General features: G+C 54.1%; 2 protein-coding genes across 3 annotated transcripts in view; one reads left to right on the top strand and one right to left on the bottom strand.

The window, feature by feature from the left end:
• The first annotated feature begins 1,050 nt into the window (after nt 1–1,050).
• Nucleotides 1,051–18,413, top strand: C6H17orf114 (chromosome 6 C17orf114 homolog). 2 transcript variants are annotated; one of them, XM_063930768.1, is made up of 3 exons: nt 1,051–1,250; nt 6,105–6,181; nt 17,220–18,413. In XM_063930768.1, the coding sequence occupies exons 1-3, from the start codon at nt 1,222–1,224 to the stop codon at nt 17,378–17,380; spliced, it is 267 nt and encodes an 88-aa protein (XP_063786838.1). In that variant the 5' UTR covers nt 1,051–1,221; the 3' UTR covers nt 17,381–18,413. The 2 variants fall into 2 exon arrangements, with proteins under 2 accessions (XP_063786838.1, XP_063786839.1); XM_063930769.1 differs by lacking the exon at nt 1,051–1,250 and adding an exon at nt 2,529–5,059.
• Nucleotides 18,414–18,656: 243 nt separating this feature from the next.
• Nucleotides 18,657–20,707, bottom strand: part of PSMB6 (proteasome 20S subunit beta 6) — a 10,392-nt gene continuing 8,341 nt past the window's right edge. The window contains exons 5-6 of the mRNA XM_063930767.1: nt 20,497–20,641; nt 18,657–18,870 (exon numbers count right to left, since the gene is read on the bottom strand). Of these exons, the coding sequence (XP_063786837.1) occupies nt 18,743–18,870; nt 20,497–20,641 (273 nt within the window). The 3' untranslated portion in view covers nt 18,657–18,742. The remainder of the gene's footprint in view (nt 18,871–20,496; nt 20,642–20,707) is intronic.

The raw sequence follows: 20,707 nt of genomic DNA, 5'->3' as shown, positions 1-20,707 counted from the left end.
TTGAAATAGACAATGTAGCTGTAATCACCCCTCTGTGCATCACACTGATACAACAACTCCTGGCTCCGAGCCATCTCCCCTGACCCTAGATATTGGTGAATGTGTGCATTGTATCACGTTCCCCTTGTCACCTATTTACAGGGTCACAACACAAAGGCCGCACACAATGCACCCTGTGACTGACAGTCCCGCACAATGGATAATCTTCTCATTCTATTTGCTCTGTGTTCTGTTTGGGGTCTCTGCCCGTTTCTTATCAGCGGACATGTTTGCTATTACACAACCATGCAGAACATCTTATCACCACAAGATGCTTAGAAAACATTGCGCACAGGCGACAGCGGCAGGAGGGAGGGGCCTCACCCCTGCGTCGGCGCTCATCCTCTGCACATGACCAGTCTTTGCTGGGTTCATGTATTAAGTAGACTCACCATACCAGCCCTTTAAACCGGGACGCTCATGGATTATACAGGTTCCGTGGCTGATTAATACCAGGTGACATGTAGGGCTGAAGTCAGCCGGCCACAGAACCTGTATAAATCATAGGTGTCCCGGTTTAAAGGGACCACAAGGTAAGCCTATGTATAAGCACCAATTCCAGCTTCCAGTTCAACTTCTATATTATATATATATATATATATATATATTTATATATATATATATAAAGCAATTGTTTCTCTCTCTCTCTCTCTCTCTCTCTCTCTCTCTCTCTCTCTCTCTCTCTCTCTCTCTCTCTCTCTCTCTCTCTCTCTCTATATATATATATATATATATATATATATATATAATTCTGTACTGACATATTCCCCGATCTCCATGCGCCCGGACTATTACACTATTACAGAAGCAGGAATGTGCTACCGTTCCTTTAATGGGCTCAGCGTGGGCTCTCGGAGATTACAGGATGAGAAATGTTTATCCCAAGTCCCCATTAACACTCCAGTCTCAGGGGCCTAAACGGGGGATGAAGGGGGGAGAGGCGAGAGGTTGGCGCGGTTCCCGCTGAGCTGAGCAGTCTCTGGAAATCACAGTTTCAGCAAAGCAACTTCGCACTACAGAAATACCCCACTGCGCAGGGTCACACTGAACAGCAGAATATAAACGCAGTCCTTTACGGCGCGGGGTCATCCGTGATTTAGGGGCCAATTTACATAGATCCAAAGGTGCTATCTCCGCCTCCCCTGTATATGAAGAGGGTTTCCTCCTGCGGATTACCTTTGTATGGGAGAGGAGATATACGTCGTTAACAGGTGAGACTCCTTAAAACAATAAATTATTGATTCAGTTATTTTTGGTCTGGGGGCTAGATTTACCAAAACGTTGAAAAATCAAAAAGTTTTGACGTTCCCCCTAGCAACCACATTCCATCTAGCATTTTCTAGTATGCAAAATAAAAAGGAGACCTAGAATTTGATTCGTTTCTACGGTCAACAGCACTTTTCATTTGTAGAGGTTTTAGTAAATCTGGATGTTTGAAATCAATAGGACTTTTTGACGGATATGGAACGTTGGATTGACCCTAACTAGGTCGACAGTCATTAGGTCAACCATTTTTGGTCGACAGTGACTAGGTTGACACCTGGAATAGATCATCATGGTCATGATGTTAACCTTTTCAGGTGTCTACCTTTGCCGTGTCGACCTAGACAGGGTGGACCTAAAGACTAGCCACCCAGAGATGAATTATTTGTTGGTAGGGCTTACTACAGTTTATTTATTATATTTGCCACTATTTACATATAGGCACAGCAGGGATTGCTGGAACTTGTAGTTCTGCCACAGGTTGCATAGCATGACGGAGCACGGATTCCTCCTATTCCCCGGTCGCTAGCACATGACCCAGGCGCAGAACACCCCCCGGTGTGTTACAACATCAGCGCTGCGGGGCAGACAGGTGATCGCATTCACAAGTTGCAGCAGAGCTGACAATAAATTTACATGAGATGTGTGTGAATGATAGTCACGTGTCATTTTGTACACATATTTGTCTTGTGTTTTGTTTTGCTCAGGTAACACGGGAGGGTGCATGTATGAACGTGTATTCTGAGTACAGAGACTGAACCCGGAGCATAATTTTAAAACAAAGCAAAGCTTGGCTTGGAGGCGTTTAGTCCCGCAGGACTAATGCAGCACAACTCTGTATTCCCGTTTGTACTGCTACCTGTGTCCGTGGCCCTCTTGAGAACTGTATGAGTCAGAGATCTTATAGTGCCACCAAAATTAGCCCCAAAAACATTGTTTTTTTATTTAAATTTGCCACCCAAATTGCAGCACGCATGGTCACAAAATCTAGGATCATGACCCGAAATACTGAACGTGGTTTTATCGTAGAAGCACGGAACACTAAAGGAGCTAGTTTAGATTTTGGAGCAAGTCCAGCTACTGGGTGTAACATTTCCACCTAGAACAAGCAATCTGCCTTGCGCTGGCCAGGAGGCGTGGGCCAGGGTGCTGTACGTGCTTGTAAACATTATATGCATTTACACTCGCACCCTGTGCAAATTGGTTTGTCCTGCTTGCAATCTCCGTTGGAACTCTAACGGGTCTATAAACCAATAGAGCCCCAACTGCGGTGAAAAGGCTGAGAATGACCGAATGATATTTAGGGCGAGCTCAAGAATAATTCAAAACTGAAGACCGTATTGAATAACTGCTTGAAGGATTTTCCTTCCAGAGTATGGGCAGAAGACGCCACATTCAGGAGGTACCTTCCAGAATATGAGCAGAAGACGCCACATCCAGGAGGTACCTTCCAGAGTATGAGCAGAAGACGCCACATCCAGGAGGTACCTTCCAGAGTATGAGCAGAAGACGCCACATCCAGGAGGTACCTTCCAGAGTATGAGCAGAAGATGCCACATCCAGGAGGTACCTTCCAGAATATGAGCAGAAGACGCCACATCCAGGAGGTACCTTCCAGAGTATGAGCAGAAGACGCCACATCCAGGAGGTACCTTCCAGAGTATGAGCAGAAGATGCCACATCCAGGAGGTACCTTCCAGAATATGAGCAGAAGACGCCACATCCAGGAGGTACCTTCCAGAGTATGAGCAGAAGACGCCACATCCAGGAGGTACCTTCCAGAGTATGAGCAGAAGACGCCACATCCAGGAGGTACTGTCTGGTGATAGTGTAAAGAGATGGCCAATCCGCTGCTTTGGAGAGATCATTGGCTAGGCCTGGCCTCTGCGCTCCCATGAAGTCACCGCTGATCTCAGAAAACGTGCTTTGAGAATATCTGGCACTTGACGTTTGTTCTGCTTGTAAGCCTCGTGCAACGTCATCATTGAACCATCTAGTGATAGACTGTTTGGATGGACTAGGTCATATGGGAAAGATTCAAAAACTGATCAGCCTTTCCAGCTTTCTTTGATCTGATAAGATACACGGAAATTACTGCGATGATATCCAGAATATACAATTGTCCTTCCTTTTCATTAGCTGGATGTGGGAAGAGAGAGATGGACGTACGATCTCATGCTTGACATAAAAAGTGGAATCTACCTTAGGTAGGAAAGCAGGATTAGTAAGTAAGACTACCTTGTCTTTATAGATGGTCAGAAAAGTCTTTACACCACTCAATGAGCAGATGTGATTGCTATCGGATACAATACCTTAAGTTCAAGCCATGGGAAGGAGACATCTTGCAAACGCTCAAAGGATCAAAATTGAGATACCAAAGTGTCAAAAAAAGTTTGATTTAAGGACGGATTTGCTTTACCCTCTTGAGAAAAGCCCAATGATAAGATCATCAGATGCAAGTCTGCTGTAAGTCTCTTGATCCGTTCTGGCAGTGAGAGCAAGCCAATGTGGATGAAGCCATCCTGGAGAAGTATCTGGAATACTAGCAGAAGCAGACTTATCTTGTGCAGGAGGGCGCCGCAGGATGAATTTATTTGTTCTTGTTTGGAGAAGCACATCCATCACCTTGTCAGATGTCTGCCTAGCTTCTTAGCAATGGCCACTCAATCTCCACACCATGAGGTGACATCTGGATCTAGTCCCTGGTGCAGAAGATCTGACCTTGATGGCAGAGGACAAGCCACGGATGATGAAAGAGTTCTATGACCTTTAATGTTTTTTTTTGTTTTCAACTGGGGGGGCAAGCCCCGAGAAGGAAATTACAGTACACATATTCAAGTGGAAAGTTCAACGGCACTGACAGGATCTATTCATCCCCTGCTGCCGTCCCTGTAAGCGGAGTAGAACTGGTCTATCTTGGTGTTCCAGGTATAAGCCATCAGGTGAAGCCCAAATCTCTGTACCAGTAGCAGAAGAACTTCTCTGGCTGAAGCCCATTCTCCCAGATTGATACTGGCTGAGATAACCGGTTAGGGCAGAGGTTCTCAAATGCCGTCAAGGTACCCCAACGGTCCAGGTTTTAGGTATATCCATGGCTCAGCACAGATGGATAAATCAAATTCACTGAGGTGCTAATTAAGTCACCTGTGGCCAAGTATGGCTATAACGAAAACCTGGAACGTTGGGGTGCCTTCAGGACCACTTTTGAGAACCTCTTGGTTAGGGTGATGTCTTCTGCCCATGACATGACAGCCAAAACCTCTGACATCATGGCCCTGCTCCTGATGCCTTGTGGCCGGTGTATGAAAGCATCAACGGTTTGGTTGTCGGAAGACATCCTAAGACGGTTTTGTCAACAAAAGGGCCAGAAAATGTTGACCTGCATGCCACGCGGCCCTCATCTCCGGAGTGTTTGCTGGCAGCTGCCTTAGTCTCTGGAGCCACATGCCCTGTATGACTTCTGTAATGAGAAGACAGTTCCAACGTATGGAGATAGAGTGTGTTTGGGCATAATATATTCCGTCTCCGAGACACGCCACCATCCTGATCTTGCTGTCTGTAGAGCGACCCCATGGTGACCGTTGTAAGTCAGATGTCCTGATCTAAAAGAAATTCAACTGCAGTCCCACTGAGTACTTACTTGCTCCTTAGCAATACTGGCCCAGGGTTGTAAAGTGCAATGGGGGTGCTTGGTGACCCAATTTGATGTAAGGTCGGGGCACGAGAAAACTTCTGGATTATAGATGGAGAAAAAAAGGTAAGTTTGAGTGAATTATCTAAAGGAGAGGTAATGGGGTAGAGAAGCCGAAGGAGGTGTTTTTTTTCCTTTTCAGGAATTTGATGAGATGATGAAAGAGGCGAGTCTTCAGGACACACTTGGGGTTTGGTGGCTACGTGACATATTTGCTGTATGTGCAAGGGAATTCCACTGATTGGGTGCAGCCTGTGACCGGGAATGTGACCAAGTTATATATGATAATGACAGGTCCATATCGAATGCACATTACCAACAGAGAAAATTACAGAAACAACTGACAAAGCGATGTAAAAAAGTTTGGAGAGATAAAGTGGAATCAGCTTTTGTCTTTAAAAATGACAGATTTCCTGGGACTTCTGTTTCCACTTTCTCTCCAAGCTTTGATAAATTTCCCCCACAGCCTGTAACATGACACAAGCTGGCCAGTGGGTACTTTATCTCTCTCTATTTTCTCTTTCCATTGAACCGAAGTTCTGCTTGTACAGGTAGAATAATATAGAAGTATATTCGCCATTCCTCCCGACCTCCTAATTAGAAACACATGAGGGATTGTCCGCACTCTGAAATTATTCATCGATTCACTCAGCTCACCAGAGTATTCTCTTCATATTCCCAGTCTGTCAGGTTCCGTATTCTATGAGAGAGTATCCCAGCCGGGTCACCGCGCCGCAGACAGCCGCACTTGGATTTATCTTCATAGATTAGCATTTGTTCATATCTACAATAACCGTGCAAGTGTCTATGTCCCCATATGGTATAAATAGAGAGTAAAATAAGAGACGAAGGCTGCCAGGAGCTGCTACATGTTGTTGCGGTGTGGGGTGGGGCAGGAGGTGAGCGCGGTAGAGTATGTACTGTATGTAGTGTGTGATAGGAGGTATGACGGGTATGTGAGCTACATCTGGCTGTATACACTCATACACCCTCCCGGGCCTGACTACACCCGCTGGGACACATTTATATGGATATAGAGTTATCTGGTTATTTTGTTCTCACAGACATAACATTAGAGTGACCCCCTTTCTCTCATTTTCCTTCTGACCAGGATGGGGGTGAAAGCTCTGCAGTGTTTTCGCTGGTACGGACGGAGGAAAGAACGGAAAAGAAGCAAAAGTCAGGAAGGTAAAATGCCCATAGGGAGGAATGTGGCCGTACAGAGCGTAGCGGGGTAAATGCCCATAGGGGAGGAGTGTGGCCGTACAGAGCGTAGCGGGGTAAATGCCCATAAGGAGTGTGGCCGTACAGAGCGTAGCGAGGTAAATGCCCATAGGGGAGGAGTGTGGCCGTACAGAGCGTAGCGGGGTAAATGCCCATAGGGGAGGAGTGTGGCCGTACAGAGCGTAGTGGGGTAAATGCCCATAGGGGAGGAGTGTGGCCGTACAGAGCGTAGCGGCGTAAATGCCCATAGGGGAGGAGTGTGGCCGTACAGAGCGTAGCGGGGTAAATGCCCATAAGGAGTGTGACCGTACAGAGCGTAGCGGGGTAAATGCCCATGGGCGGGGAGAGTGGCCGTACAGAGCGTAGCGGGGTAAATGCCCATAGGGGAGGAGTGTGGCCGTACAGAGCGTAGCGGGGTAAATGCCCAATAGGGGGGGGAGGGGGTTCCGTACAGAGCATAGTGGGGTAAATGCCCATAGGGGGGAGCGTAACTGTACAGAGCGTAGCGGGGTAAATACCCATAGGAAGGAGTGTGGCAGTACAGAGCGGAGCAGGGTAAATACCCATAGGGGAGAGTGTGGCCGTACAGAGCATAGCGGGGTAAATGCCCATAGGGGGAGTGTGGCCGTACAGAGTGTAAGCGGGGTAAATAGGGGAGGAGTGTGGCCGTACAGAGTGTAAGCGGGGTAAATAGGGGAGGAGTGTGGCCGTACAGAGCGTAGCGGGGTAAATACCCATAGGGGGGAGTGTGGCCGTACAGTGTAAGCGGGGTAAACGCCCATAGGGAGGAGTGTGGCCGTACAGAGCGTAGCGGGGTAAATGCCCATAGGGGAGGAGTGTGGCCGTACAGAGCGTAGCGGGGTAAATGCCCATAAGGAGTGTGACCGTACAGAGCGTAGCGAGGTAAATGCCCATAGGGGAGGAGTGTGGCCGTACAGAGCGTAGCGGGGTAAATGCCCATAGGGGAGGAGTGTGGCCGTACAGAGCGTAGTGGGGTAAATGCCCATAGGGGAGGAGTGTGGCCGTACAGAGCGTAGCGGGGTAAATGCCCATAGGGGAGGAGTGTGGCCGTACAGAGCGTAGCGGGGTAAATGCCCATAAGGAGTGTGACCGTACAGAGCGTAGCGGGGTAAATGCCCATGGGCGGGGAGAGTGGCCGTACAGAGCGTAGCGGGGTAAATGCCCATAGGGGAGGAGTGTGGCCGTACAGAGCGTAGCGGGGTAAATGCCCAATAGGGGGGGGAGGGGGGACGTACAGAGCATAGTGGGGTAAATGCCCATAGGGGGGAGCGTAACTGTACAGAGCGTAGCGGGGTAAATACCCATAGGGAGGAGTGTGGCAGTACAGAGCAGAGCAGGGTAAATACCCATAGGGGAGAGTGTGGCCGTACAGAGCATAGCGGGGTAAATGCCCATAGGGGGAGTGTGGCCGTACAGAGTGTAAGCGGGGTAAATAGGGGAGGAGTGTGGCCGTACAGAGCGTAGCGGGGTAAATACCCATAGGGGGGAGTGTGGCCGTAGAGTGTAAGCGGGGTAAACGCCCATAGGGGAGGAGTGTGGCCGTACAGAGCGTAGCGGGGTAAATGCCCATAGGGGGGAGTGTGGCAGTACAGAGCGTAGCGGGGTAAATGCCCATAGGGAGGAGTGTGACCGTACAGAGCATAGCAGGGTAAATGCCCATAGGGGGGAGTGTGGCCGTACAGAGCGTAGCGGGGTAAATACCCATAGGGAGGAGTGTGGCCGTACAGTGCGTAACGGGGTAAATACCCATAGTGAGGAGTGTGGCCGTACAGAGCGTGGCTGTACAGAGCGTAGCGGGGTAAATGCCCGTAGGGGAGGAGTGTGGCAGTACAGAGCGTAGCGGGGTAAATGCCCATAGGGGAGGAGTGTGGCCGTACAGAGCGTAGCGGGCTAAATGCCCATAAGGCGGAGTGTGAACGTACAGAGCGTAGCGGGGTAAATGCCCATGGGGGGGGGGGGGGGGAGTGGGGCCGTACAGAGCGTGGCGGGGTAAATGCCCATAGGGGAGGAGTGTGGCCGTACAGAGCGTAGCGGGGTAAATGCCCATAGGGGGAGGAGTGTGGCCGTACAGAGCGTAGCGGGGTAAATGCCCATAGGGAGGAGTGTGACCGTACAGAGCGTAGCGGGGTAAATGCCCATAGGGGAGGAGTGTGGCCGTACAGAGTGTAGAGTGGGGTAAATGCTCATAGGGGGAGCGTAACTGTACAGAGCGTAGCAGGGTAAATACCCATAGGGAGGAGTGTGGCCGTACAGAGCGGAGCAGGGTAAATACCCATAGGGGAGAGTGTGACAGTACAGAGCGTAGCGGGGTAAATTCCCATAGGGGGGAGTGTGGCCGTACAGAGCGTAGCGGGGTAAATGCCCATAGGGAGGAGTGTGACCGTACAGATCGTAGCGGGGTAAATGCCCATAGGGGAGGAGTGTGGCCGTACAGAGCGTAGTGGGGTAAATGCCCATAGGGAGGAGTGTGACCATACAGAGCGTAGCGGGGTAAATGCCCATAGGGGAGGAGTGTGGCCGTACAGAGCGTAGTGGGGTAAATACCCATAGGGGGGAGTGTGACCGTACAGAGCGTGGCAGGGTAAATGCCCATAAGGAGGAGTGTGACCGTACAGAGTGTAGTGGGGTAAATGCCCATAGGGGGGTGTGGCCGTAAAGAGCGGAGTAAATACCCATAGGGAGGAGTGTGGCCGTACAGAGCGTAGCGGGGTAAATACCCATAGGGAGGAGTGTGGCCGTACAGTGCGTAACGGGGTAAATGCCCATAGGGAGCAGTGTGACCATACAGAGCGTAGCGGGTTAAATGCCCATAGGGGAGGAGTGTGAACGTACAGAGCGTAGCGGGGTAAATGCCCATGGGGGGGGGGGAGTGTGGCCGTACAGAGAGTAGCGGGGTAAATGCCTATAGGGGAGAAGAGTGGCCATACAGAGCGTAGCGGGGTAAATGCCCATAGGGGAGGAGTGTGGCCGTACAGAGCTTAGCGGGGTAAATGCCCATAGGGGGGAGTGTGGCAGTACAGAGCGTAGCGGGGTAAATGCCCATAGGGAGTGTGGTCGTACAGAGTATAGCGGGGTAAATGCCCATAGGGGGGAGTGTGGCCGTACAGAGCGTAGCAGGGTAAATACCCATAGGGAAGAGTGTGGCCGTACAGTGCGTAACGGGGTAAATGCCCATAGTGAGGAGTGTGGCCGTACAGAGCGTGGCTGTACAGAGCGTAGCGGGGTAAATGCCCATAGGGGAGGAGTGTGGCCGTACAGAGCGTAGCGGGGTAAATGCCCATAGGGGAGAAGTGTGGCCGTACAGAGCGTAGCGGGCTAAATGCCCATAAGGCGGAGTGTGAACGTAGAGCGTAGCGGGGTAAATGCCCATGGGGGGGGTGAGTGTGGCCGTACAGAGCGTAGCAGGGTAAATGCCCATAGGGGGAGGAGTGTGGCCGTACAGAGCGTAGCGGGGTAAATGCCCATAGGGGAGGTGTCCGTACAGAGCGTAGCGGGGCAAATGCCCATAGGGGAGGAATGTAGCAGTACAGAGCGTAGCGGGGTAAATGCCCATGGGGGGGAGCGTAACTGTACAGAGCGTAGCGGGGTAAATGCCCATAGGGGGGAGTGTGGCCGTACAGAGCGTAGCGGGGTAAATACCCATAGGGAAGAGTGTGGCCGTACAGTGCGTAACGGGGTAAATGCCCATAGTGAGGAGTGTGGCTGTACAGAGCGTAGCGGGGTAAATGCCCATAGGGGAGGAGTGTGGCCGTACAGAGCGTAGCGGGGTAAATGCCCATAGGGGAGAAGTGTGGCCGTACAGAGCGTAGCGGGCTAAATGCCCATAAGGCGGAGTGTGAACGTAGAGCGTAGCGGGGTAAATGCCCATGGGGGGGGTGAGTGTGGCCGTACAGAGCGTAGCAGGGTAAATGCCCATAGGGGGAGGAGTGTGGCCGTACAGAGCGTAGCGGGGTAAATGCCCATAGGGGAGGAGTGTGGCCGTACAGAGCGTAGCGGGGCAAATGCCCATAGGGGAGGAATGTGGCAGTACAGAGCGTAGCGGGGTAAATGCCCATGGGGTGGAGCGTAACTGTACAGAGCGTAGCGGGGTAAATACCCATAGGGAGGAGTGTGGCCGTACAGAGCGGAGCAGGGTAAATACCCATAGGGGAGAGTGTGACAGTACAGAGCGTAGCGGGGTAAATGCTCATAGGAGGGAGTGTGGCCGTACAGAGCGTAGCGGGGTAAATGCCCATAGGGAGGAGTGTGACCGTACAGAGCGTAGCGGGGTAAATGCCCATAGGGGAGGAGTGTGGCCGTACAGAGCATAGTGGGGTAAATACCCATAGGGGGGAGTGTGGCCGTACAGAGCGTAGCGGGGTAAATGCCCATAGTGAGGAGTGTGGCCGTACAGAGCATAGCGGGGTAAACGCCCATAGGGGAGGAGTGTGGCCGTACAGAGCGTAGCGGGCTAAATGCCCATAGGGGAGGAGTGTGGCCGTACAGAGCGTAGCGGGGTAAATACCCATAGGGGGTAGTGTGGCCGTACAGAGTGTAAGCGGGGTAAACACCCATAGGGGAGAGTGTGACAGTACAGAGCGTAGCGGGGTAAATGCTCATAGGAGGGAGTGTGGCCGTACAGAGCGTAGCGGGGTAAATGCCCATAGGGGAGAGTGCGATTGTACAGAACGTAGCGGGGTAAATGCCCATAGGGGAGAGTGTGATCGTACAGAGCGTAGCGGGGTAAATGCCCATAGGGGGGAGTGTGACCGTACAGAGCATGGCAGGGTAAATGCCCATAAGGAGGAGTGTGACCGTACAGAGTGTAGTGGGGTAAATGCCCATGGGGGGAGTGTGGCCGCAAAGAGCGGAGTAAATACCCATAGGGAGGAGTGTGGCCGTACAGAGCGTAGCGGGGTAAATACCCATAGGGAGGAGTGTGGCCGTACAGTGCGTAACGAGGTAAATGCCCATAGTGAGGAGTGTGGCCGTACAGAGCGTGGCTGTATAGAGCGTAGCGGGGTAAATGCCCATAGGGGAGGAGTGTGGCCGTACAGAGCGTAGCGGGGTAAATACCCATAGGGAGGAGTGTGGCCGTACAGTGCGTAACGAGGTAAATGCCCATAGTGAGGAGTGTGGCCGTACAGAGCGTGGCTGTATAGAGCGTAGCGGGGTAAATGCCCATAGGGAGGAGTGTGGTCGTACAGAGTATAGCGGGGTAAATGCCCATAGGGGGGAGTGTGGCCGTACAGAGCGTAGCGGGGTAAATACCCATAGGGAGGAGTGTGGCCGTACAGTGCGTAACGGGGTAAATGCCCATAGTGAGGAGTGTGACCGTACAGAGCGTGGCTGTACAAAGCGTAGCCGGGTAAATGCCCATAGGGAAGGAGTGTGGCCGTACAGAGCGTAGCGGAGTAAATGCCCATAGGGGAGAAGTGTGGCCGTACAGAGCGTAGCGGGCTAAATGCCCATAAGGCGGAGTGTGAACGTAGAGCGTAGCGGGGTAAATGCCCATGGGGGGGGGAGGTGAGTGTGGCCGTACAGAGCGTAGCAGGGTAAATGCCCATAGGGGGAGGAGTGTGGCCGTACAGAGCGTAGTGGGGTAAATGCCCATAGGGGAGGAGGGTGGCCGTACAGAGCGTAGCGGGGCAAATGCCCATAGGGGAGGAGTGTGGCAGTACAGAGCGTAGCGGGGTAAATGTCCATGGGGGGGGGGGGGGGGGGGGGGAGTGTGGCCGTACAGAGCATAGTGGGGTGAATGCTCATAGGGGGGAGCGTAACTGTACAGAGCGTAGCGGGGTAAATACCCATAGGGAGGAGTGTGGCCGTACAGAACGGAGCAGGGTAAATACCCATAGGGAGGAGTGTGGCCGTACAGTGCGTAACGGGGTAAATACCCATAGTGAGGAGTGTGGCCGTACAGAGCGTGGCTGTACAGAGCGTAGCGGGGTAAATGCCCGTAGGGGAGGAGTGTGGCCGTACAGAGCGTAGCGGGGTAAATGCCCATAGGGGAGGAGTGTGGCCGTACAGAGCGTAGCGGGGTAAATGCCCATAGGGGAGGAGTGTGGCCGTACAGAGCGTAGCGGGCTAAATGCCCATAAGGCGGAGTGTGAACGTACAGAGCGTAGCGGGGTAAATGCCCATGGGGGGGGGGGGGAGTGGGGCCGTACAGAGCGTGGCGGGGTAAATGCCCATAGGGGAGGAGTGTGGCCGTACAGAGCGTAGCGGGGTAAATGCCCATAGGGGGAGGAGTGTGGCCGTACAGAGCGTAGCGGGGTAAATGCCCATAGGGAGGAGTGTGACCGTACAGAGCGTAGCGGGGTAAATGCCCATAGGGGAGGAGTGTGGCCGTACAGAGTGTAGAGTGGGGTAAATGCTCATAGGGGGAGCGTAACTGTACAGAGCGTAGCAGGGTAAATACCCATAGGGAGGAGTGTGGCCGTACAGAGCGGAGCAGGGTAAATACCCATAGGGGAGAGTGTGACAGTACAGAGCGTAGCGGGGTAAATGCCCATAGGGGGGAGTGTGGCCGTACAGAGCGTAGCGGGGTAAATGCCCATAGGGAGGAGTGTGACCGTACAGATCGTAGCGGGGTAAATGCCCATAGGGGAGGAGTGTGGCCGTACAGAGCGTAGTGGGGTAAATGCCCATAGGGAGGAGTGTGACCATACAGAGCGTAGCGGGGTAAATGCCCATAGGGGAGGAGTGTGGCCGTACAGAGCGTAGTGGGGTAAATACCCATAGGGGGGAGTGTGACCGTACAGAGCGTGGCAGGGTAAATGCCCATAAGGAGGAGTGTGACCGTACAGAGTGTAGTGGGGTAAATGCCCATAGGGGGGTGTGGCCGTAAAGAGCGGAGTAAATACCCATAGGGAGGAGTGTGGCCGTACAGAGCGTAGCGGGGTAAATACCCATAGGGAGGAGTGTGGCCGTACAGTGCGTAACGGGGTAAATGCCCATAGGGAGCAGTGTGACCATACAGAGCGTAGCGGGTTAAATGCCCATAGGGGAGGAGTGTGAACGTACAGAGCGTAGCGGGGTAAATGCCCATGGGGGGGGGGGGGGGGGGGGGAGTGTGGCCGTACAGAGAGTAGCGGGGTAAATGCCTATAGGGGAGAAGAGTGGCCATACAGAGCGTAGCGGGGTAAATGCCCATAGGGGAGGAGTGTGGCCGTACAGAGCTTAGCGGGGTAAATGCCCATAGGGGGGAGTGTGGCAGTACAGAGCGTAGCGGGGTAAATGCCCATAGGGAGTGTGGTCGTACAGAGTATAGCGGGGTAAATGCCCATAGGGGGGAGTGTGGCCGTACAGAGCGTAGCAGGGTAAATACCCATAGGGAAGAGTGTGGCCGTACAGTGCGTAACGGGGTAAATGCCCATAGTGAGGAGTGTGGCCGTACAGAGCGTGGCTGTACAGAGCGTAGCGGGGTAAATGCCCATAGGGGAGGAGTGTGGCCGTACAGAGCGTAGCGGGGTAAATGCCCATAGGGGAGAAGTGTGGCCGTACAGAGCGTAGCGGGCTAAATGCCCATAAGGCGGAGTGTGAACGTAGAGCGTAGCGGGGTAAATGCCCATGGGGGGGGGGGGTGAGTGTGGCCGTACAGAGCGTAGCAGGGTAAATGCCCATAGGGGGAGGAGTGTGGCCGTACAGAGCGTAGCGGGGTAAATGCCCATAGGGGAGGTGTCCGTACAGAGCGTAGCGGGGCAAATGCCCATAGGGGAGGAATGTAGCAGTACAGAGCGTAGCGGGGTAAATGCCCATGGGGGGGAGCGTAACTGTACAGAGCGTAGCGGGGTAAATGCCCATAGGGGGGAGTGTGGCCGTACAGAGCGTAGCGGGGTAAATACCCATAGGGAAGAGTGTGGCCGTACAGTGCGTAACGGGGTAAATGCCCATAGTGAGGAGTGTGGCTGTACAGAGCGTAGCGGGGTAAATGCCCATAGGGGAGGAGTGTGGCCGTACAGAGCGTAGCGGGGTAAATGCCCATAGGGGAGAAGTGTGGCCGTACAGAGCGTAGCGGGCTAAATGCCCATAAGGCGGAGTGTGAACGTAGAGCGTAGCGGGGTAAATGCCCATGGGGGGGGTGAGTGTGGCCGTACAGAGCGTAGCAGGGTAAATGCCCATAGGGGGAGGAGTGTGGCCGTACAGAGCGTAGCGGGGTAAATGCCCATAGGGGAGGAGTGTGGCCGTACAGAGCGTAGCGGGGCAAATGCCCATAGGGGAGGAATGTGGCAGTACAGAGCGTAGCGGGGTAAATGCCCATGGGGTGGAGCGTAACTGTACAGAGCGTAGCGGGGTAAATACCCATAGGGAGGAGTGTGGCCGTACAGAGCGGAGCAGGGTAAATACCCATAGGGGAGAGTGTGACAGTACAGAGCGTAGCGGGGTAAATGCTCATAGGAGGGAGTGTGGCCGTACAGAGCGTAGCGGGGTAAATGCCCATAGGGAGGAGTGTGACCGTACAGAGCGTAGCGGGGTAAATGCCCATAGGGGAGGAGTGTGGCCGTACAGAGCGTAGTGGGGTAAATACCCATAGGGGGGAGTGTGGCCGTACAGAGCGTAGCGGGGTAAATGCCCATAGTGAGGAGTGTGGCCGTACAGAGCATAGCGGGGTAAACGCCCATAGGGGAGGAGTGTGGCCGTACAGAGCGTAGCGGGCTAAATGCCCATAGGGGAGGAGTGTGGCCGTACAGAGCGTAGCGGGGTAAATACCCATAGGGGGTAGTGTGGCCGTACAGAGTGTAAGCGGGGTAAACACCCATAGGGGAGAGTGTGACAGTACAGAGCGTAGCGGGGTAAATGCTCATAGGAGGGAGTGTGGCCGTACAGAGCGTAGCGGGGTAAATGCCCATAGGGGAGAGTGCGATTGTACAGAACGTAGCGGGGTAAATGCCCATAGGGGAGAGTGTGATCGTACAGAGCGTAGCGGGGTAAATGCCCATAGGGGGGAGTGTGACCGTACAGAGCATGGCAGGGTAAATGCCCATAAGGAGGAGTGTGACCGTACAGAGTGTAGTGGGGTAAATGCCCATGGGGGGAGTGTGGCCGCAAAGAGCGGAGTAAATACCCATAGGGAGGAGTGTGGCCGTACAGAGCGTAGCGGGGTAAATACCCATAGGGAGGAGTGTGGCCGTACAGTGCGTAACGAGGTAAATGCCCATAGTGAGGAGTGTGGCCGTACAGAGCGTGGCTGTATAGAGCGTAGCGGGGTAAATGCCCATAGGGGAGGAGTGTGGCCGTACAGAGCGTAGCGGGGTAAATACCCATAGGGAGGAGTGTGGCCGTACAGTGCGTAACGAGGTAAATGCCCATAGTGAGGAGTGTGGCCGTACAGAGCGTGGCTGTATAGAGCGTAGCGGGGTAAATGCCCATAGGGAGGAGTGTGGTCGTACAGAGTATAGCGGGGTAAATGCCCATAGGGGGGAGTGTGGCCGTACAGAGCGTAGCGGGGTAAATACCCATAGGGAGGAGTGTGGCCGTACAGTGCGTAACGGGGTAAATGCCCATAGTGAGGAGTGTGACCGTACAGAGCGTGGCTGTACAGAGCGTAGCCGGGTAAATGCCCATAGGGAAGGAGTGTGGCCGTACAGAGCGTAGCGGAGTAAATGCCCATAGGGGAGAAGTGTGGCCGTACAGAGCGTAGCGGGCTAAATGCCCATAAGGCGGAGTGTGAACGTAGAGCGTAGCGGGGTAAATGCCCATGGGGGGGGAGGTGAGTGTGGCCGTACAGAGCGTAGCAGGGTAAATGCCCATAGGGGGAGGAGTGTGGCCGTACAGAGCGTAGTGGGGTAAATGCCCATAGGGGAGGAGGGTGGCCGTACAGAGCGTAGCGGGGCAAATGCCCATAGGGGAGGAGTGTGGCAGTACAGAGCGTAGCGGGGTAAATGTCCATGGGGGGGGGGGGGGGGGGGGGAGTGTGGCCGTACAGAGCATAGTGGGGTGAATGCTCATAGGGGGGAGCGTAACTGTACAGAGCGTAGCGGGGTAAATACCCATAGGGAGGAGTGTGGCCGTACAGAACGGAGCAGGGTAAATACCCATAGGGGAGAGTGTGACAGTACAGAGCGTAGCGGGGTAAATGCCCATAGGGGGGAGTGTGGCCGTACAGAGCGTAGCGGGGTAAATGCCCATAGGGCGGAGTGTGACCGTACAGAGCGTAGCGGGGTAAATGCCCATAGGGGAGGATTGTGGCCGTACAGAGCGTAGTGGGGTAAATACCCATGGGGGGGGGGGGAGAGTGTTGCCGTACAGAGCGTAGCGGGGTAAATGCCCATAGTGAGGAGTGTGGCCGTACAGAGCGTAGCGGGGTAAATACCCATAGGGGGGAGTGTGGCCGTACAGAGTGTAAGCGGGGTAAACACCCATAGGGGAGGAGTGTGGCCGTGCAGAGCGTAGCGGGGTAAATGCCCATAGGGGAGAAGTGTGATCGTACAGAGTGGGGTCAATGCCCATAGGGGGGAGTGTGATCGTACAGAGCGTAGCGGGGTAAATACCCATGGGGGGGAGTAGGGGGAGTGTGACCGTACAGAGCGTAGCGGGGTAAATGCCCATAGGGAGGAGTGTGGCCATACAGAGTGTAGCGGGGTAAATGGCCATAGGGGGGGGGGGGGGGGAGTGTGGCCACACAGCGTAGTGGGGTAAATGCCCATAGGGGGGAGTGTGGCTGTACAGAGCGTAGCGGGGTAAACGCCCATAGGGGGAAGTGTGGCCGTACAGAGTGTAGTGGGGTAAATGGCCATAGGGGGGAGTGTGACCGTACAAAGCGTAGTGGGGTAAACGCCCATAGGGAGGAGTGTGACCGTACAGAGGGTAGTGGGGTAAATGCCCATAGGGGGGAGTGTGGCCGTACAGAGCGTAGTGGGGTAAATGCCCATAGGGGGGAGTGTGGCATAGCTGAACACCAGGGTCTGATCAGATGTGATAAGAAGTGTGTAGACTGGACGCGGTGAGGCATTGGTGACTGGCACACAAGTAACCCTAACGTTATCTCCCCCCTTGCCAGAGACGCCAGCCGTCTCCCCGCAGCAGGAGAAGCCCAGACTACTCTCTACTAATTCAGTGAGCAGCGACACAGACGGCCGGGCCTACTTCAGTGGGAAAGCCAGAGTCTCCTTCCGCCACGAGATGGACTCCACCATGAACGCTCACGACTCCACCTACTGACCAGCAGGGGGAACTACAGCTGCCACCTCCCCCTAGCTATGGAGATTCCCATTCACCACCAGACACGAGGCTTTGCGATGCTCTGCGCGAGCCGTCCTCACTGTACTATATTGGGCACCAATAAGGAGTGCGTGAAGGGCACAGAAAAGCCGGGCATACATGAGAGACACTGGATAATAGGAGGTCGGCACCATGCAGAGCCACGTATACAAGACGCAGCACCAAATCCTTCTCACACTGCTTATAGCTTGGCTTTCCTCTAACCCTCCACTCTCAGGACTGGACACATTGCTGCAGTACTAATCCGCTCTCCGCCTGCACAGGCGGAGGACGTCCAGCTGCCCAAACCTCCACAGCCTCTTGTGCGAAGCCCGACCACGTACGTTTCTGCAACCAGAAAGCATGCAAAGCGGGGCGACAGTGACATCCGCTGGAGAGATTGGGTATTGCAGCATGTGAACTCGTTACATGTCAGGACTGGTTAGAATAAGGAGGGCGTGAAGGGCACAGAAAAGCCGGCCATACATGAAAGACACCGATAATAGGAGGACGTCCAGCTGCCCAAACCTACATAGCCTCTTGTGCGAAGCCCGACCACGTACGTTTCTGCAGCCAGAGTGCATGCAAAGCGGGGTGACAGTGACATCCGCTGGAGAGATTGGGTATTGCAGCATGTGAACTCGTTACATGTCAGGACTGGTTAGAATAAGGATTCTATTAATTTGTTGTTGTTACAATTCAGATGGTTACAGCCGTATACCTCTAGTGACCATTACGTCTTACCTCCGCTAGTGTGAGTACAACTCCCAGCATTCCCTGGCTTAGCGGAGCATGAGGTTTGCAGAAGTAATACGTAACTGCTCTAAAGCAGGCGTATCCAGATATCCGAACCTACAGGGTGTACTCTTTTTATATTGTTACAGACACGGGTGTAATTAGGATGTGTAGATATTTACCTATAACACGGGGATTTATTGGATTATGTACATTTGGAGATTTGACACTTGATTCATTAAAACTTTTAAAACTCAAAGTTTTTGACATGCATTTTATTTTTGTGGGTGGAGTTGCTGCATGCCCGCGGCTCCGTACCACCCTGATCCGGGACAACTGCCAGCCTGCACGCCCAGAGTACAGCTTCTGTAACGCTTACTCAGCCCCGACCAGTGACGCAGGCTCCCCCCTCACAGCCCACTCACACAGACTAGATTACACAACGCAGGCACACAACGCTGACAGGCGCCAGGCACAACGCTGGATGAGAAACACTCGGCACTTGATTAGATCCGCTCTTTATTGTGTAATATCATCCTAGTAACAAAACATAACAGCTGAACGTACAGAGAGGGGGAACCGGGACGCTCATGACACTGGGAACTGAGGTAGCTGGTTACCGAGAATGACCTGTCGCTCTACCCCCGCTTCTGTGATGGCGGCGAGACGGATGACGCCCCCGCTGGATCCATCCCGCTCCATAGCCAAAGCAATAGCTGTAAGAGAGAGACACAGACATTTCCTCACATGGCGGGGATACAGACGTCTTATTATTACACCCATCTGTCACCCTGTGGGGGGAGGGACAGTCTCAGAGCTCCCTTTCGATTGTGTCACCCTGCAGGGGAGGGGTAGGCTCATAGCTCCCTTCTGTCTGTGTCATCCTGCAGGGGTTGGGGCAGGCTCATAGCTCCCTTCTGTCTGGGTCATCCTGCAGGGGTTGGGGCAGGCTCATAGCTCCCTTCTGTCTGTGTCACCCTGCAGGGGGAGGGACAGGCTCATAGCTCCCCTCTCTCTGTGTCACCCTGCAGGGGGAGGGACAGGCTCATAGCCCCCTTCTGTCTGTGTCACCCTGCAGGGGGAGGGGCAGGCTCATAGCTCCCTTCTGTCTGTGTCACCCTGCAGGGGGAGGGACAGGCTCATATCTCCCTTCTGTCTGTGTCACCCTGCAGGGGGAGGGGCAGGCTCATAGCTCCCTTCTGTCTGTGTCACTGTCACCCTGCAGGGGGAGGGACAGGCTCATAGCTCCCTTCTGTGTCACCCTGCAGGGGGAGGGGCAGACTTATAGCTCCCTTCTGTATGTGTCACCCTGCAGGGGGAGGGACAGGCTCATAGCCCCCTTCTGTGTCACCCTGCAGGGGGAGGGACAGGCTCATAGCCCCCTTCTGTGTCACCCTGCAGGGGGAGGGACAGGCTCATAGCTCCCTTCTGTGTCACCCTGCAGGGGGAGGGGCAGACTTATAGCTCCCTTCTGTATGTGTCACCCTGCAGGGGGAGGGACAGGCTCATAGCCCCCTTCTGTGTCACCCTGCAGGGGGAGGGACAGGCTCATAGCCCCCTTCTGTGTCACCCTGCAGGGGGAGGGACAGGCTCATAGCCCCCTTCTGTGTCACCCTGCAGGGGGAGGGACAGGCTCATAGCCCCCTTCTGTCTGTGTCACCCTGCAGGGGGAGGGACAGGCTCATAGCCCCCTTCTGTCTGTGTCACCCTGCAGGGGGAGGGACAGGCTCATAGCCCCCTTCTGTCTGTGTCACCCTGCAGGGGGAGGGACAGGCTCATAGCCCCCTTCTGTCTGTGTCACCCTGCAGGGGGAGGGACAGGCTCATAGCCCCCTTCTGTCTGTGTCACCCTGCAGGGGGATGGACAGGCTCATAGCTCCCTTCTGTCTGTGTCACCCTGCAGGGGGAGGGACAGGCTCATAGCTTCCTTCTGTGTCACCCTGCAGGGGGAGGGACAGGCTCATAGCCCCCTTCTGTCTGTGTCACCCTGCAGGGGGAGGGACAGGCTCATAGCCCCCTTCTGTCTGTGTCACCCTGCAGGGGGAAGGATAGGCTCATAGCTCCCTTTTGTTTAATCCTGCAGGGGGAGGGACAAGCTCATAGCTCCCTTCTGTCTGTCACCCTGCAGGGGGAGTGACAGGCTCATAGCCCCCTTCTGTCTGTGTCACCCTGCGGGGGGAGGGACAGGCTCATAGATCCCTTCCGTCTGTGTCACTGTGTTGCCCTGCAGGGGGAGGGACAAGCTCGTAGCTCCCCATGTGTGTGTGTCAGTCACCCTGTAGAGGGAAGGTATAGGGTGACAGTGATAGTTAGGAGTACTGTATCTGGATATGATCATCTTACCGTTGGCTGTGAATTTCAGACACTCTTCCTTTGTCATTCCCGATTTGTATGTGGAATCCACAAAGCCGTATATATAGGAACTGCCGGACCCACCAATAGAGAATGGCTGGTGGACCATCATCCCTCCCATGGGTACGGTGTACACCTGCAGGAAGAGAGAGCTACACATAGTACCGGGATAGAGACAACCAGCCACACACAGTACGGCGAC

This window comes from Pseudophryne corroboree, chromosome 6 (genome assembly GCF_028390025.1).
Source record: "Pseudophryne corroboree isolate aPseCor3 chromosome 6, aPseCor3.hap2, whole genome shotgun sequence".
Classification (NCBI taxonomy): domain Eukaryota; kingdom Metazoa; phylum Chordata; class Amphibia; order Anura; family Myobatrachidae; genus Pseudophryne; species Pseudophryne corroboree.
The sequence above is the reverse complement of the archived record's forward strand: the minus strand, read 5'-3'. Positions and strand labels throughout refer to the sequence as shown.